This window comes from Falco naumanni, chromosome 7 (genome assembly GCF_017639655.2).
Source record: "Falco naumanni isolate bFalNau1 chromosome 7, bFalNau1.pat, whole genome shotgun sequence".
In the NCBI taxonomy this organism is placed as follows: Eukaryota; Metazoa; Chordata; class Aves; order Falconiformes; family Falconidae; genus Falco; species Falco naumanni.
Window position 1 is genome coordinate 13,639,133 of NC_054060.1, and position 19,482 is coordinate 13,658,614.

At 37.8% G+C, this 19,482-nt stretch overlaps 1 protein-coding gene across 2 annotated transcripts in view; it reads right to left on the reverse strand.

Moving 5' to 3' along the window:
* The window catches only part of ADAMTSL3 (ADAMTS like 3), a 187,587-nt gene that overhangs the window by 80,605 nt on the left and 87,500 nt on the right, over nucleotides 1-19,482 (reverse strand). For both annotated transcript variants that reach the window (XM_040600771.1, XM_040600770.1), the window contains exons 5-6: nucleotides 18,768-18,813; nucleotides 11,477-11,713 (exon numbers count right to left, since the gene is read on the reverse strand). In XM_040600771.1, coding sequence (XP_040456705.1) covers nucleotides 11,477-11,713; nucleotides 18,768-18,813 — 283 coding nt within the window. The remainder of the gene's footprint in view (nucleotides 1-11,476; nucleotides 11,714-18,767; nucleotides 18,814-19,482) is intronic.

Genomic DNA, 19,482 nt, shown 5'->3' on the forward strand with positions numbered 1-19,482 from the left:
ACTTAAAAAAGATTGCAAAAAAAATTACTCTAAACAAGCTTATCTTCTGATTTTATCGCCAATTAGCAATGAGAAATGAATGAAGACACCACCATCTCAGAAACAAAAACTGACTGGGCCACTGTGTGAATCAGAAAGCAGATAGAATTTCAAGGGATATGATAAAACAGTGCTTGATACATCGGCCTTAGGACAACTCATTCTCAGTTCCCATCTCCACAACAGGCTTTCTTTTTGACCTTTGAAAACTTCCTGCACTTTTTGATTCCAGCCTGTGAAAGGGATATAACTGCAATTCCCCACCTCACAGGGAAGTTACAAGAATAAATCTTCTAAAGATTCTGAAACATTCAGATGGTGCAACGATGGTGACCATACCAGTAGTTGAGAGTCTATATTTTTCTCGGGTAGACTTTTAAAGTATTTATTGGTCTCCACTGCTTCTCCTGCTCTTATTCACATAAAGATACTACTAGCACACGGAGGTAAATTGTTAGAACTACTATGAATGTAATCTCTCCCCAGATCTCACAAACACATTGCCATTTCATAGCGTAATCTCATTTTCTAAATATTAAGAATCTGTTTATTCACTCATCAATTAATTCTCAAAGGAAAAATTAAGCTGCGTATTGTGATACTCTGTGTGAGAAATTGCTATTTTTATTAGTTTAAGCTGTTGTACATTTGCAGGCTGCGGATCCTGCAAGCTTTTGCTGGGAGGAGGGTATTGAGCAAGCACAGTACTTGCAAGACCAGCCCATTAAAGCCCAACATGATAATAATAAACGCACATACTGAGCTATTACACACAGCCACTATGAAAACAAACTCTCATTGCATATAACAAAAATTATACAACTGTGCAAACACAAGGCACTATTGTGCCCAGCATGGAATGTAAGAAAAAAGATAATCAGCACAGCAGCATACTTTAGAGGACTGTTTCATATAGTATTATTGCTTATTTTTTAATAATATACAAATGCCAGAGAAATAAAACAGGAGTGTTAGCTGCAAGGGACTTGGATGTAGGAAAAACTTTATGGCTCCCCTGCCAGTGAAGGTGCTGTGTTCAGCTAGATCATTCACCCTCTGTGGACTTCCTTCCAAGATTATGTTTATCTCAACTGTTATGAACGGTTTTAAATATCAAGCAATGATATCCCCCAAAACAATTTAGAAAATAACTCACATTAGTATCACAAATGAGGCTTAAAACGAGTACAGAATTTCAAATTTTGTTTAATGTGAACCACCAAAAAATCTTGCAGATTTTAATGTGACAGGCCTCAAATTTAGAGTTATTTCAGCAAATGTTGCTACCCTGGGATCTTCATGAGTGAACAGTAGGGTGAGGTGTCTTTCAGACCTGAGTGTCTGGAGTTTGCCTTTTTAATCTGTTTGTAAAACGCTGCTCAGAAGCAGTATTTCTCAGAGAAGCTGGACAGCCATGGATCTCACCAAAACAACAGGAAGCTGCAAGGTACAGCTTTGGAAATCAGGATCGAACACATACCATATTTTGGCACCAAACATAATGCAATTAAGGTATTCATATTCTAGCCAATAAGTATTACAAAAATACTTCGTTTTTGATGAAATATGTTGAAAAGGGCCCATGTATATTTGCAAGCAAAGCTGTAACAAGGACAAGAAAATTATATACGACAGCCTTCCTCAGCTCACACATCACCTCAGCAAGCCAAAGAGGTCTGATGATTTTCACAATTCAGGTGTTTGTTAGGGTTAATTTACCCCACATTGCTTGCTGTTTACAGAGCAAAGAGATCGGCTATAAATTTACAGGCAGATTGGGAAAACATCTGCAGGCTTTTACGGAATATCAGAAATAATTGTATTAGGTGATTTTAACACAGACTGCATAAATGAAACAAATGATAATGCAAACTGTGTAATGGAAGGATTGGGACTCTTTCAGTGTAAGAAATCTGCAATCATAAATACAGTCATTCAGAAAAATAATACAAGTATTGAAATGACTAGGTATAAGTTTGTTCCTCAGGGAGAATATTGGCCAATATGCTACCAACATGAACAATGACTAGAAATGTAATATTAAAAAAAAAGGTATTGAGGAAACGGGTACTATGTCCATTTAATAAATTGTCCATGATGTTTAATTGTTCAAATGAATTCAGATATGGCAGGATTATTTTCAGAAACAGGCATCTGATCCATAACTATTTCTGGACAGAACCTGAATACACTATTTGTCTGTATTCTTTCACAGAAAATAACAGAAATATGAAAAAGAATACTACTGTTTTGTTACAAGCAGCTACAACAGAAAGCATCTGATTAAGCAGTGCACAGAAATGCTCATTTGCCTCAACAAACTTCTAAACTAGATGTTGGTATACCAGTGCTATTGTGAAAGACAATACTGCAGGGTGTTAAATATTTTGTAGCGTGCTTAGAATAGTTCATGTAAGTTCAGAAAGGCAAAGGAAGAGCAAAAGGCCAGGGTATAAAATATAGTAATAGAGATGAAAGAGAAAAATGAAATTGCTGCTGATATGTTAGAGGTGACTGGAACGTTACAAGTATTTTTGCAAATATGAATCCAAAAATCAGTCAGAAGCTCCCACAGCTGTTTCTTTAGCTCTTACTCACTTAGTAGGGTTTCAGCTGAGGAATTAGATTTAAACAAAGAAATTAATACAGCATGTTCATCTCGATTTGTGAAGGTCAAAGTATAATCTGTTACATTCAAGGATATTCCTTTCTTAAGGAGACATTTACAATTAACTATGATGAGAAAACAGACAGGACTGCAATGTGACAGATTTTCAACTAAGGTTCCAACACAGCAAAGACCACTGGAGTAAAAAACCTGGCAAATCTCAAACCCTCTTCAGAGTCTTCTTTTAATAAACATAAATATAAACAAGGACTAGAATTGCCAATGCAAAGCCCAATGCAGGATCAGGTTTTGAAATTTCAGCTCTTGCTGGTTAGACCATTGCTTTAGACCTCCTTAACTGTGTTATCCCCTCAGCTGATCACTCACCTCCAGCTGCAGGCACTCTCTTTCACCATAGGCACACCACCATTTTTTGTAGAACACACGCCACAGAGATGTGTGGTCAATTATAAAAATGTCATATGTAAATTATAAAAAAATGTTTCTGGGATGCGAACAACTCAAAATGATATATTTCATGTAAAGAACCTGAAGATATACCTGTGCCCTACAAAAGAGGAATACCTACCTGAAACATTAGTAAACCCAGAAATCTGTGCATAACAAGCCCCATTTAAGCGTTGTCATTGTTACAATCAAAACCATGGCATTATATACAGCAATATATATAATTATATACAATATTTATCTTTAGAAAGGGCCTCCCCCGCACCCCCACCCCCTGCCATGTTCCTCTGGAGCCAGAGTTCCAGATACAGCCAGAAAAAACAAACAGACTGAGTTCTCCTAATAGAAGTGGCCATAAAAGAATAAATCACTGCTGGTTTTATCTGTGACAGATACATAAATTCTATGAAATATTAAGACTGAAGTTGCACTAGTGCCATTCTTTCTCTACCTACTGTGTCTTAAACTCAGCTATTTGGCAGACAGACACATTCAGCAACGTGTATGTTAAATACTATATTGTTTTCTACTTTGACTAATAAATTTTTGATTGATATAGACTCCCATGTATCAGTAATTCCATTAAAAAGATAACTTATGTTACCAGTGTTCTATGTTTGCTCAAAGGACAGGCAGCTCAGTGTCAGGGAGTGATACCCTTTATTAATGTGAATCGCTTTAATAAAATAAAAATAGAAAATCAGTGCAACAACTTCTCAATATGACATAATTACCATCCTTCTAGAGTTGCTGGGAAAACCCCAGAATGTTTGGGGAAATCCAGATGAAGGCTACTCTGAGTACATTCACATTTGTGTGCTTTCGTTGACCTGGCTATTTCAAAGGATGCACAACAATATGTACTCATGAAATAGACTGTTAGTGGGAATTTAACACAAATATACAGATGGCATTTAGTGAATTCCAGCCAAAGCAGAAAACCAGAAAATAATTCATGGGGAAGTGCCCAATGTGCTTAAAATATAAAAGAATTACTACATGTTTTCTGAGCAAGAAACTGCACTGCAGAATGCACACATGGAGTTGATAATTATACTTTCTTCACAAGAATGTGATAGAATTATTATACAGGAGATCCTTTTCCTCGAGGGCTGAACAGTCTGTAATTATCCCAGTAAATGTTGCCCAGCAGTTTTTGTTTTAAAATGGGCTGGCAACAGATCTGTTATAGCAGTATTTCAGTAAGTGAATCCTTTATCAGTTGGACCACTGATCTGCTGATGAGGGGCAAAGAATTTGCAAACTAGGGGCAACTGGGCTTTCACCACCTATACCATTTGTCAAGATGGGAGAAAATACAGAACGGAAGTAGACTACTACAGCAAAGAGATCCAAAGAAGTGGTGTGACTGCCTTGCCACTAGGGTAGTAGTACTTGGGTTATTATAACCAAATTATTTATTTCATCCTTACAAGACATCAGAACTAAGATAAAGACGGAACAAAAACATCTACACAGTTTTAAAGGTTATTCAGCATTGCACAAAGTACAAGATAACCTCTGAATTATTTCTGGCAAGGTATCTTCTCCAAGTCTTGTGACTTGAGTAGGAAAGGACACATGTATTTTTTCAACATTTACTAGTAAAAGAAGAAAACAGTAAAAAATTCTTACATGCTCAGAAAGACCAGTCTCTACTGTAGTTTATTAGAATCACTCTCAATAGGGAGAATTAAAATCCTCAGGGTCTAGGTCAGAGAAAAAGGATTTCTATTTCTACAAACACAGACACACCACAAAATCCAAAACTCAGAGAAATTATACTGCACAGTCACATGTGCTGTCACAGTACACGGATCTTACTGCATCAGTGTCAGCTATTTGCTGCCTTTTCTCCTGCTCTACTTAGCACAGAACCACAGTACAGGCAGATGTTAGGAATGTCTGCATCCACACAACAAATAATTAATTTTAAATATGGCTATGGGAATTTATGGTAATAAAAACATGACTATAAAACCTGTCATGTGAAAATCCTGCTCTTAGTCAATATTTTCCATGTATCTTTGCCCTGCTGTAAAACCCTGCTGTAAAACCCTGCTGTCATTCAAAGCCAATCTGTTCATTTACTTTGCAATCTCTGCTCACATCCTTTGCTTTGTGATAACTTCAGCTTGCATTTCATTTCTACACAGATACAATATGTCCCTGGAGAGAGTATAAAAAAACCCTCCCACTGCCTCTTTCCCATGCTCATCATCTACAAGTAATTGATTCTGACAAGCGGAGGGAATGATACCAGAATATCCCTCCAATTAAGAAAGTAACCTTTTTTTTTTTTTAATTACTTCTTTTAAAAGTAGTATGGAATATTAGCACCACATTCCCACTTTGGTTAATACTCATCAAAGGTTTAACTTGGTCTGAGACATGATTTTGTCCTCACATTGTCCTGTCTCATAACTCTTCGGTGATGTCTAAGCTCAGCCTAACAAAGGCCTGATTGTGGCACACGTTCTCACGTCTCCGCAACTGAGCCAGTGCAGGTCAGTAGCAGCCCAGACAAGCTGACATGGGCTTCAGCATATGTTAATAAACAGAATACAGCCCCTTCAGGGACCTTGAGTATGTTCTCTGATTAACAGCAAATGTCCCAGCCGATCATTTCACAGCAAATGAAGCAGTGATCCCAGCTGCCAAGCTGAATGGGTATTAGTGGCAATGGGAGTAAGAAATTTTCCTCTGGTCAAGGATTTTCAGTTGTTCATAGATGAGAAAGCAGGGAGTAAAGGCAAAGTGTGTCAAAATGCAGACCTCAGAACAGAGACATAAAGTCAGAATGATGGGCATGAGGAGACACACCACAATATTCAAAATTCCCCAGCCATCTATACAGAGGAAAGAATGTAAAGCAATAAAAGAACCAGAAGATAAAAGATACAGTGCATAACATTCATTGCATAATAAAGGGCTCCTAAAAAGACTTTCCACATATTTCTGCAAACATTTTATATCTGAAGGCAAGAGGCTAAAGCGTGTTCACAATTCTGTAAATCCACTTCCATCAAATAAAACAATGTGTTTCCAAAACATGTAACTCTTACTACATGATCTATCACATGCTAGAGCAGCTAAGAGATTATAGGACCACCTAGTAGGGGAGCAAGTACCCTTTCTCACATTGTCTCCACTTTAAAAAAATATACATACTCAGAGGATGGGACAAACACTCCCATCAGGGTTCTTGTTTGTGAGAATGCCTTCAAAAAAGAAATCAATATATGCAATCAGATTACTTTGCTGCTTTTCTGGTTGGGTCCAGCCGCGTCTGTCTTGCTGTAAGAAGGTGAAGTTACAGCACTGGAGGATTTGAAGGTTACTAAAGCTCTAGTTCAAGGAGACACTCAAATGGTGAATTTTTCTATCAGTGCTCACGCGCTTTAGGACCTTGCTAGGCTGGGAAGTAAAATCACATTTGTATAAAGCTCACTAAAACAAAACAAAACTTGGCAGAGACAATCACTTAGGAAAAAAGCAATATAGATAAGAAACTGGAGATCAGACAAAAATCCACTACTTATCTGACAAGAAAGGATAAACTTAGACTGTAAGAAATCTCTCTAGGGAATATTTCTCCGTAAGAAACAGTAGGAGGGAGAGTAAGACAAGATCTGAAGAGAAACATCAGCGTCTAGCAGCAGCTGCAAAATAAAAACAAGTGATTCCAAAAGACCTTTTCAGTATCTGAGGGTATCCTATTATTACTTGCAGTAAAAGCATGCCTCTGAGCTGCCAACAATGTCATCACAAGGGAACCACTATACTGGGGTGGACTGTGACATTAAAACTGGTGCAAGTGCAGCCCTTGAAAAGTGGCTACACGACCTGCTGGTTCGGGCAGTGCTGAGAGCCTCCGTCAGGCGAGGAAGCCAACCCACTGAGGCTACAGAGGGTGATGCTGACAGGTACGTAGGATGTGGTAGCCCATGCTCAGCATGGCCCCATCCTTCAGTGGGACATCTGGAGAGCCACCAACATTTCCCAGCTGAATTGCAGCTGGAGCTCCCTGCTCTGCTCAGTTTTATGACATAAATCACATGTATGCAGTCACATGAAGATTTTGATATGTAGCTTTGAGACCCAGAAAGTTTTGTTGGATCTACATGAGTGACTCCCACAGTCTGCCTGGATAAGGTCCAGCCTGCCATCTCTGGTGCCTGCAGCAAGTAATACATAGACAGAGTACAGGTCTCTACACAAGGATTCTTCCATGCTCCAAAATCTACTTTACTCCATGCATTCACTAATTAACACTGCCCAGAGAAGAACAACAGGTTCAGTATAAAGGCTGACTTCACAGAGCTACTTCAATATCAATTATTTCTATGAATAAATTACTTGAGATTTGAAGGCTAAAAAAGAAGAAAAGGTAATGTGGACTTTTTTTCTTATTTTTAATATTTAAAAAAGATCGTAAATGTTCATTTGGGGGGGGGGAAAAGGTGCTTTTTTAACTGCTATTCAAGAGTTAACTGCTCTAATATGTAAGAAACACAGCTTTGTATCTGCAGTAACACTGGATGGAAAGGAAACATTCTTTTCCAAGTATCTGAACACCAAACCTGTGCATCTTGGGCCGTCCTTTAATGCATTTACAGGCAAAAAGATGTATCTACAGGAACTGAAAGGGAAAGTACACAAAACACATTAAACAAGTGCTTTGAGGAAGCAAGTCTCAGAATAAAAGGAGTCAGATTCAGAAGAGATTAATAATCTGCTATGATTTTAAATTTTAAGCATGAGCAAAGCTCATTAAAAAAATAGTATAATAGTCTTCCGAAAGCTTACAGAAACTGTTTTCAATGAAAACTCCAACAGATATTTACATCAAGCCTGACTGCTTTGGTAGCAAGTGACAGAGATACCTACTTGCTATAACATGACATGTGACAGAAGAGAGCTAGCATGGCAGAAGTTGATGGCACTCCACTTGACATATGGGATGTGTTCCGAAGTCAGCTAAATTTATGCCATATGCTACAAAGCATAGCGTAGAGTCTGCCTTTTTTGGAACACAAACAACTTGCTGACACTAAATGGAAAGTTCACCACAGGATTTACATCATCTTTGACCCAATTGTGACAACCTAGAACAGAACTACTCAGGCTGCTCCTTAGGACTGCAGATTTTTTGGGTGATGTGTGTATTTATTGTCCAAACACATTACTCCATATTAGGAAAATTATCACTGGAAACGTTTCAGGTACTGACACAAGTATTACCCATTCTGCATTCTGGTAGAAAAAAAAAGCAGGTCTGCATGATTCAAAGACAAAAATCTAGGAGAGGCAGGGCCCCAAAGCAGGCGGAGTAACCGGGTAAATGTTGCCCACACGTGTCTGATGTGCAGATGTTTTTAAATGTCTCCACCCACATCCAGATGGGCACAGCAGGAATATATTATATGAAAAAATGTGTTGGGAGTTGTGCAGAGACTAGAAAAAATATCCAAAGTGTGAAAATCCTCCCGGTAATGAAGTTTTGACCTGTCCCCATTTAACACAACAGCCCCAGATATTTGCTTTGGTAACAGAAGCATGGCAGTAGCAGACTAAAACATGATTAAATGGTTTGGCTGAGGTAAGCCTCAAGCAACCCCAAAATACTTCATTAACTTTCCCAATAAACTTTTGCCTGCTCTACTGCCTTTAGATTTTGCTTCCCCTGAAGCCTCCATCCTCCTACCCAGAGAGCGGTTTCGTCATCTCAGGCTTTGCTTTGACAGAGCATTGTTTAGTTTGATTCTGCTTGTTAAGGGAAGAGCAAAATATCAGCTGAAGCTGGACAACAGGAACTCACCATCCTTGTAAATTCATGGGCTGCCAAGGAGAGAGTTTGAACAAGAATCTAAGAGGCAGAAGTAGTGATGCAGCCCTACCTTACCAAGAATAAGAAAACAGATGAAAGTAAAATCATGTTGGAGGCAGGAGAGGAAGCTAAGATCTTCTAAAACCTGCCAACTCTGAGAATACAAATGAGCTAAACCAGCAACAGTTGGAAGAGGACTCAGGCAAGCCAGTCTCGTTATACTAACTCTTTGGTGCTCCCAGGCATAAAAGCGAAGATATCCACATCAGCAGTATGACATGTTTATTTAGATGAGTTAACTGTAAAAACACTTGCCAAGTTATTTGCAGGCTGTGCCAAGTATATGTCAGGACCCAACAGACTGATCTTATAGCAACAATCGTAGAGAATCACAATTTTGCTGTCTCTCTTTTAACAGCAGTTGACTAAATAACCATATTTTTCCAGGAAAGATTAGATGTCAATTTGTTTTCTTTTCCTGCTTAGACAGGAGAAGCAACAAAGCTCGGTGTTGGTTTCCGAGGAAGTCTCCCACCTCCCACAGTCCCTTTCGCAAGTAACCAACCTTTCGACTCTGCCCTCAAAACGGTCTGCAAAGAGAAAAATGTTATTTAAATGACCTTTAATTTCAATTCATTGAATTTAAATTCAGATTTTTACCTCAGTAAAATAATCCAATGCTAAATTATCTAATGTATACTTTAAAAATGTGATATTTCCTATTTGTGCAAAAAATAACTCAACAAGAGCCAGTGATGTAAAGGTAATAAAGTGAAAACACCTGATTTTGAGGTTAAGTTATAAATTAATTGAATTGCATATGTCACACAGCACAGGACACATCCTAAACATGGTTTGTTTGTTTGTTTTTTCCCCCCGAAGATGTTCTCTCATACTGAAAAATATTTTTGTGGAATTAGAAGAAACAATGAGAAAAAGAAAAAATAGGAGAGACTGAGAAAAGAAACTGATTCTCATCAGCAGTGTAGAAGAGTTCCAGTGCCTGCTTCTGGAATGATTAATTTCTTCCACCACTACTTGGCTTATTCTAAAACCAGTTAATTTAAAATTCCAAGCATTTGATATCAGATACACACATGAATACCACAAAATACTAACAAGAGACATTGAAGGCAGCCCTTTTAAATATACCTTTCAACTGTTCTTCACAAAATTGGATCCACCCTAGACAAAGTGGATTTTATGCTATGTAAGAAAGATGGTAGATGTTTGAGGCCACTGTGAAAGACACTAGAAACCTCACAGCACTCTGAGCAAGAGTCTCACAAGCCTTTGAAAAACCCGGAGTTCCATTAGATTCAGCATGACACTTATGTGCTGCAACGGACACAAACAGCAAAGGCTGTTGCAGATGTACCATCTAAAAAATGCTTTGACATCTTCCCAGGTGAAAGCTTGTATGAGAAGAGGAGACAGCACTAAGAATATTGCAAAAGAAACATATTTGGCAAGTGCTTCCAGAGTTTATATCCTATTTTAAATGAACAGGGTAGTGAACACCATTGGAAACCACTGTGAAGTACTATTGACAAATGCGGTCTCTTGAAAGGGGAAAACGTAAAGGATTCTTCCGTTTCAGGGGCAGCAGATGCATTGTGTGTTGGCATGACTGGTTTTGGAACTGCAGTATACATAGAAGTTGCATAAAACCCACAGCAAGGTCCAGACTACATATTAATGTTGCTGTAATCCGTGCACCAGTCTTCTGCCAAATATGTCAAATTTTCCCCTATAATAGAGCTATTTTGCTCACTGGGCCATATCCTGCATTTTTGAGTCACACACATTTTAGGCATTTAACTGAGCAACAACCACTTGCAGAGAAAGAAAACTAATTGCAATAACATACCCATTTTACATAAAATTGTTCTGTTCATAAAACTTAAGATGGCAATATTGCTTTGCTAATGAGACATGGGCAAAACTGGCAAGCCTCAAATATTGTAACTGTTTTTACACCATATAAAGTTGATAGTATAACTCAAACAAAAATAATTGTAATAAATATGTCTGGAAATGCAGACTCTCAGTTAAAAAGATACTAACAATCAATTCATCCAATCACAACATATACTCATTCACCCATGCAAGACGACAGACACATACACTCACACCTGCATTTCTGGGCTGGATCCCATAAAATGTCAAATTTTCTTATTAATAGAATTCATAAGATAGAAGACTCAGAGGAGTAAAATTAAGTGGAAAGCTATGTAATTTCATCACACCCTGACAGACATACTAAAGGTTGGAAAGCTATAATTATTTGCATTTATTTTTACATTTATAAATAGAAGAATGAGTGAATAATAGAGTGAATGTTATTGATCTTTTATTTATATATGAAAGTATCAATGGCTAAGGCAGTCAGGAACTTCTGTGTGCAAGAAAAGGTAAGTTTCCTACAATCCATTTGGCAGTACTTGTAAAAAAAATTGTAAACAAGCGGCCACTTATGAGCAAAGTGCCTCACAACAAAGGTCATATTTAGATCTACACCATGAACATACCTGGCATATTCCACTGATACACATATCCAAGGATTCAATATTGCAACGAGTACCATCTAGTACTTTTGGGGCAAGCTCCACAATCAAGTTCTTTCCCAGAGCTTGACATTTCAAGGCACATGGTGCAGTAGGATCATTATACACAGGGATCCACTCATAAAAATGTCCCTGGTATTTGACGTCATTGTAGGCTGAACACTGTTGTGCTCTGAAGTCACCAACATCTGAAGGGCAGTCCTAAAAACAAACCAAAGGAAGTGTTTTTTTTAAGAAGGGAATATTTTGCAATTGCAATAAAGTTATCTGATGAATTACACAGGATCTATTCAGGGAGGCATGGTTCAAGAACTGATCTGCTATGACAAATATACCCTATTGCAAAGTTTTACTGTCTGTATTAAAACAATTTATGTTGTTTAAGCCATTGCTTGCAATGCAAGTAACAGAATAGCATATATATTCCAGTAATAACAACATAAGTGATATGAGAGGATAATTAAAAATGCTACTTTTTATGACACTATGTAATACATTTAAAGTCTGTAATAAGAATTACCTTCTAAAGGAATCTATATATTTTAAGTGACTATAATGAGACGTCTGACATTTAATATTTCTCTTTTCAATAGCTTTTTCCACTTAAGGATTTCTGAGTGCTCTATGCTCATTCATCAATTCATACATATTGTCAGAGTAATGAAAGAGGCATTATTTCTACTTCTATATAAAGAAATACGAAATTGTCTAATTAATTGTTCAGTATTGCTCAGAACAGGGACAATATCATTAGGAGGAGAAACCAGAACTTTCAGTGCTTGGTTCTTTAGTCTAATGACAAAAGACCTTTACTTCATGGAATCAGTAAGGCTTACTTTATTGAAATAAAATGTACTTAAAATTGGTAACTATTGATTAGATAGTTCCAGTTCTAATGAGACAGTTCCGTACCTCCTCTTATACAGAACCTCAGCATATACAGCTGAAAGACCAAATATGAGAACTGTTTGAAATAAAATATTCTAAAATACTTTTCTACATAAAGCAGTGCACCCAAACGATGTTAATATAAACTACGGTGACAGGAATGGAGATGAATACTGATTTATTTGAAAATAACTTTGGTAAAGCACTGGCAAAGGACTTTGTGTGTCAAATTCTCACTAAAGACTTCATTTGAAACTATGTCCAGTGTCAAACAGTCCATACGCCAGACTGAAACTATATTCTTCCAAGAATTCCAACCGCACATATAAGCCAGATTGTGAGGCTGATTTTAACAAAGTTTTGTTTTCATTGGATATAAGACTGAAAGATTGTGATGTGTCAGTTGAACTCATGGAACTTATTACTAAGTAGTAGTTAGCAATACTAATCCTGAACACATCTTCAACCTTATCAGTGAACTGAACCCTTCCTGAAAAAAGGTAATGAAAAATTAAGTGCACTACACAGTACTGGGGATTAAAACGTACATGAGAAAGGTTCGAATTCCAGTCTCATGCCCTCAACGATGTTGTCCTGACACCACCTTGCTCATATGAATCTGGATGAGTTGGCACTGCACTAGCATAATACTTTGCCAATGCCTTAGATTTTTTTCATCAGAGGTAACAGTAATCTAGAAATGCCTCCATTTTATTTGCAGCCTGAGTAAAACAATCTAAAATCAAAGTTGTCTCTACAGGTCAGCATGGGGGGCGGGGGAGGGGAGGGTTTCACAGCTGAGCACTGAGCAATTCACTGAGCATTCACAGCAACACTTTGCAACTCTGTCCAGTGCCACACCTTACAGCGAGAATAAGTCAGAATGATGCTAACATATTTTGTGTTGTCTTTATTCTGGGATAATTCTACTTTGCGCCATATTTATTTAAACTATAAAATGTTGGAATAAGACAAGAAGTTACAGATACTGTAATTCTTTGAGAGTTTTACCTCTGCAAAATCCCACAGGTGAGAGCTAAAAACATTAAACAAATACTGTTAGAAACCACCCTTATTTACTGCAGTGTCACTCCCGAGAAATTCACCAAGCTTGCACTGGTGTAAATGAGAGCAAAATTTGGCTCTGACTTATCTGTCACCTCTCATTTTCCACAATAGCAAGTCTAAAAAGCAGAGAGGACTTCAGAGTTCATATGGATACCATATGGTTCCCTTCCACCGTTGCAAATAGAGGAGTAGCTAAGGATAAAAATAATAAGTGGAAGTTAGATTCAGGTAAAGTTAGAAGCAATATTTCGGAGTAGTGTTATTCAGCCATGCACAGCTACATTTTCATCACAAAGAATAAAAGAGCTATCTGTAAAAGAGGTGGAGTGGCGGCCTTAGGCTGAGTTTTGACAGGCTGTTGTTACAATTCATTATCACTCGGTGTTGATTCAATGCCAAGACACAAACACCACAATGTCAGGATGTCAATCCATGGTTACTGTATGTTTCTCATTGATTCAACACAATTCAGCCCCTTCTTTCCACTCGCTTCCTGGCTGCTTGAAAGCAAGTGAATTCTCATCTCCCTACTCTGTTTTGGCATCTTCAAAGAACACAAAGCGATCCTGGCAGCTCAATTCATATGCCAGCTCCACCTGCTATACGTTCGAGTTGTGTTCAAAAGCAGGAGCCAAAAAAGAGCATCACAAAGGGATATCAAAGGGCTGAAATTATTAACATTTGTATGATATCAGAATCTGGATGGCAACCAAGTTCAGATCCCTGTTTTCCTGGGAACAATAAATATTTGTTTAAAGAAAGGAGTTTATAATCTAAGCAGAAAGACAGCTGAGCACAGAAAGGAATATAATCAAGACAACACGGGGACTTCTAAACTTCAGGTTAATTCCATTAGAGTGCATCAGAAAAGTGAGAGAGAGTTTAAAAAACAGAAAGGGAAAAGGAGGGCAAGATGCGAGAGAAGTAAGCAAGGGTGAAACACGTTTGGGAAGTGGGCAAGGCCATGCTGTCAGACAACGATACGTGGGCCCCAATCCTCATCCTGCTTGTACATCTTTTTGGTTTTAACCTGTTTCAGATATCAATTCATCCCATCATTCCCTCTTCCCTCTCAATAGTCCACATGTTTTCTTGTTTGTTAAATATTTTTGCTACTAATTTCAGGATTTTTCATGTTTCCTAATTTCAGCAATAGCTTTTGTCTTAACACTCAAATCCACTGAACTGAAGCAAGGCTGTTTGTAGGTTCATACACTACACAGGGAGCTGAAAACTTATCTATGAGGTCTAATACATGGAAATGTTGGCAAAATAATCACATCCAGATCTCGTAGTGGAATGAAGTGTATTTATGACGTGACTTATGAACTTATTATTAGACAGACAGATCTGAAAAAGACGCTTCAAACACAACTACTATGCAGGTTAAAAATACACACACAGAGATACATATATTCCAATTCTCTTTGTGACAGATGATTAAAAACTACTGCATTCAAGGGCTAGCTTCTTATGAAATGTATTATTTGAATTTTGGCAGTGAGCACTCAGGCCTTGAAAACAAAGCTAACCTGGGAAATCTGTGTCTTTGTAGGCAACATTCATGTACAAAATATGAAGGTTGCATCAGACCCTGTGAGTTCTGCCAACAATTACTCCACTGAAAAAAGCACAAAAGAGAAGGCAAGAAAATTCCCAGTAAAAATGATGACACCAAAGAAAGTCTAGCCCTTTGTCTAGTTTTATTCTTTGAATCTCATTTTGTTGAAACCTAGCCAAAACCGATGAAGTCATTGTTTTGTTTTCTTTTTAGAATTAGCTTCAGGTTCTATGTTTTTCCTATGCAATTTTTAGGCCATTTCTTAGTAAAAATCAAGATACCTGAGCTAGAAACCACCTTACCCACGAGAGCCATGTGGCGCATCGATATTATAAATATATAATAAATAAATAAATGAACAGAATAGAGAGAAACTATGCAATTCAGGGTGAAATATTACAGAAGTAAAGCAGACACAGTTCAGCCAAGATTTTCTGAATAGGCTAAATGAGCATGTTGGGACAATAATCTGATGAATACGTTGAACAAGTGCGAGCATTATCTGCATATAATAGAAGTTCATAATTTAATTAAACATAGGGAAATCTGTTACAATATAGTGTTTTTTCTTACTGTAGAAGAGTCACACTGGCAAATGGGATGTTTTGGCACATAAGAATGTGAAATTTATGGGGAAATGGCCCAAATAACTTGTTCTATGAATAGGACCCTAAAGGATTATCTTAAACACTTCCATATAGTGCACATCATAGCATTAGAATGTAACAGTATATACAAAAATGGAAATATAAAAAAGGGGGGTTAAGAAAGACTGAAAATCTCATTGAACAGCATATAATGAATAGTTTATATAGTTTATTTCTCTAAAGTTTCTGTAAGGAAAGCTGAAAGCATACACACAGTTTTAGGAAATCATGCACCTGGCATCTCACTTATGACAGAAAGATAAGCACGCTATACATATGCCTTAATCGCAGCAATTATATTGTTGCTAAGACTTTGAATTAATTTTTTGATTGAAATATCACTAATATTATTCTGGAACTATGCTTGAGTTCAATGAACTTACTACTATTCTATTACAAATCCAGATGAAACCAATTTTCTGGTAAAATGATTCTTGTTCTTTTCATTAGAATGACACACATATTAAGTTGTGCTTCATTTGTACTCCCCAATATAGATGTTAGTGGTGTAATGTATCATGTAGCAAAATTACATTTGCAGACAGCTTTACACAGTATATATATAATGAACGTCTCATGTGGTTAACAATAATACCTACTAATATGGAAAGAAACTAGTATAAACTCTTAATTTTCAAACTAAAATTTTACTCCTAAAGCAAGAAGCTTTCATTAGAAATAATGCTTTGGGGAAAATAATAACATTTGAAACAAAACTGGCCTAGTAGCCCCAGGTTTACATTAGGTGCAAGCTCCCATTTCAAGGTTAAGTCAGGTCTAATACTGGGTTTGAATTCAATGACACCAAATTCAAAGATCAACTTTATTAATGGTGGAATTCTCATGAAATACATTTCTCTCAGGAGTTCTCTATTATCTGATCCATAATCTAGGAAAAACCATTCCTGAGAGATTCTGGCTGTATCTAAACTGAAATGGAAACCTGATCCCTTTCAGACATGCCCCAAAAGCAGAACTGTAAAGGCAGCTTCCTGTCTGGAAATTAACATTTGAATCATCATAAATTCAAACAGATTCACATACAAGATGCTTGCCACTTATCGCTTTAAAATAAGTCCTAAAGTCAAAAAACAGGCCCCAGTGACTTCAGAAAAACTCTCTGGGAGTTGAAAAAGGATATGGTAATCGTCTTTAATAATTTTCTCTACGCTGAAGCAGAAAGTGCCTTCATTGCCATCAGATTTTTACTGAATAGCCCTTACAATGAACAGTATCCACAGTTGCTCTTACATATCTTAAAAGCACGTAGACCTCTGCTTACAGAAAACACGTCCAAACTGATCTCATCTTTCTCCTTTTTCTGCCCACTGGGTAGTTTTCTAGTGCTTTGGCTGGGATAACACGGTACACTACCTCGGCTTGTCTCTGCCATCGCACAGGAAGCTGTAGTGCATGGGATCAAGCAGTCGGAGATATGGCTGTATACAGCACATACAGCTAGATAACTAGATAAGGAATGTCACAAACAGATTTTACAGTGGCAGTTTATTTATTGCTTATATACCGGCTGGCTGCAGTTTAGCTTATCAGACAGCTTTACAAGATTACGGTATTTTTTGCATGTGGCATTTTTATTTATGAGCTAAGGACATTGTGGTCAGAGCTGCTAGGCCTTTTCTTCTGAAAGGGCAAGTGACAGGGCTTGTCTCCAGAATCTGAGTTTTGCATGCACTGGGCCTGATTCATTAATCACTTCCACTAGCTCTGCCAGAAGAAACTTCGGCTGTGAGCCGCTGTGGTGGAAAATCCATCCAACACTGAGGAGTGGAGTGTTAGAGCAATTCAAGGTGCTAGCAAGCCTTGTTCTTGAGGAGAGCAGAAGCCAACTGGCACACATGAAATTGTAGGTGTGGCAAACTGGAGAGTGGGAATGGCCAGTTCTCCCAGGAGATCCACTGATTCAACATATTTACTGGGCAACTTCCAGTGTCAGGCCTCCTAAGGAGAACTTGTCATACTTCACAGCTGCCTGCTGCTGGCAGAAATCACAGGGTTGGCAATGACATGAGTATCACCTGCTGTTGCCTGGGTATAATTCAACCCAAGGGAATTGCGGGCCTCACCTTTTAAGGGTTATTTGTGTGAAAATTGCTGCCTTTCTCCCAGAGCCAGAAGCAGATTAATCAAATGCACTACAGTTAAAAAAAAAAAAAAAAAGTTTTTTTGCTTTAATTATTTATCTACCATCTCTCTCTTCTGGAATAGGCTTATATGAATGTTACATCATACAGAAAGGAAACCTGTGCAAGGCGGTGACTGCTGACCATAAACCATCCTGAATTATTGTGCTTGTACACATGCTCTGTTGATCACTGGTATCGCAAAGTCCTGCAGGAGCTGCAGACCTTGAAGGGACTACAACATCTGGGGTGAAAGGCAGCAGCTGTTTAAACAGCACAAAGCATCGCTACAAATCAGTTGAGCACAAGTCATGAAGTATGTTGTATGTGACTGGTTTTCATAAAACGTGTCTGTAAAAATAAAATGTGATTGCATCACAGTAACAGCAACTGTATAGTCAAAACTCCAGCTTTACATTCAGTCATGGAAATCATCTATGCCAGTGTACCTAAATACACATGCTTTTGCATATGGACATATAAAAATCTGGGCTTAGGCAAACAGGGAATATAAGGAGTAATTATCCAATTTAAGATCTGAAAGGGACACAGGCGGTTAACCTCTTTGCTCATGTGAAGAGTGCCACTGTATCATTAATGATCACAAAGGATCAGGAGCTCACTTTAATGTCTGAAAGGCAGCACCCCCAGGAAAAGCACTTGCTAGTTTAAGATGAGAACTGATTCATTAATCCTCCAAAATGTGTAACTTTCCTAATAAATGATATAAAACATTCTGAATCACAATTGGCACTATAATTTCAAAAGAAAAGTCCATTTGGGAAGCCTAAATTTGAGACCTCATGGTGTCATGCAGACTGAAATCTTTAAAAACTGTAATAATGATGGAAAGAAAATTATGCACCATAAGGTTTTAAACAAGAAGCAGCATTTCTTAAACTTTAACACATTGTTTGAATAAGCAAAATGGGATTAAAGGCCAGACTCACATTACTACTGCAGGTTTTGTATCGAATATTCCGACCTTCACAGTTCCTGAAAAACAGGGTAAAAACGGTTACATTGCATAACAGCAAAACACAACCCTGCCTGTTTTACAGCTAGTTACTCTCTTGGAAATTAGACTTTTATTGCTACTGCCCTACCATAATTTGGACTCAAAACACAAGGTTTAAATACAAAGGGGATTTGGGGGCTCGACAGGTTACACTGCTGTCTCTCTTCAGCAAAGAACGTGTGGCTTTCCCTGTAAGCCCAATTTACTGCAAACCTTACGAAAAACACATTTATTTTGTGAAAAAGATTTCACAAGGCATCCCTAAACTTGATCTATTCTGACTGCAGCAAAGCTATTTCTAATCTGGGAGATGTAACCCAGAGGAAAAGAGGATTGGAATACCTAAGCAATCCTTTAATCAAGCATCGGGCTAATGAGTATTGATTTCCCTTTCTCCTAGGAAAGAAAACACAGCCTCAAATCTTTCCTTTCTCCCCCAAAAACAATGTAACCCTTTTGAAAAACAGCATGTAATTTTACTGACCCACCGCCACATGAGCAGAATTCATAACTTTATATGAAATCTATTTCTCATGACTGCATGCATTTCTAAGGTGCGCAATGCATATGAATGCTGAAATCCAGGCAATTCAGATCCTCAGCAAAGTCTGTTGTTAGTAGCTAAAATAACGGGCATGTAAAGTCAT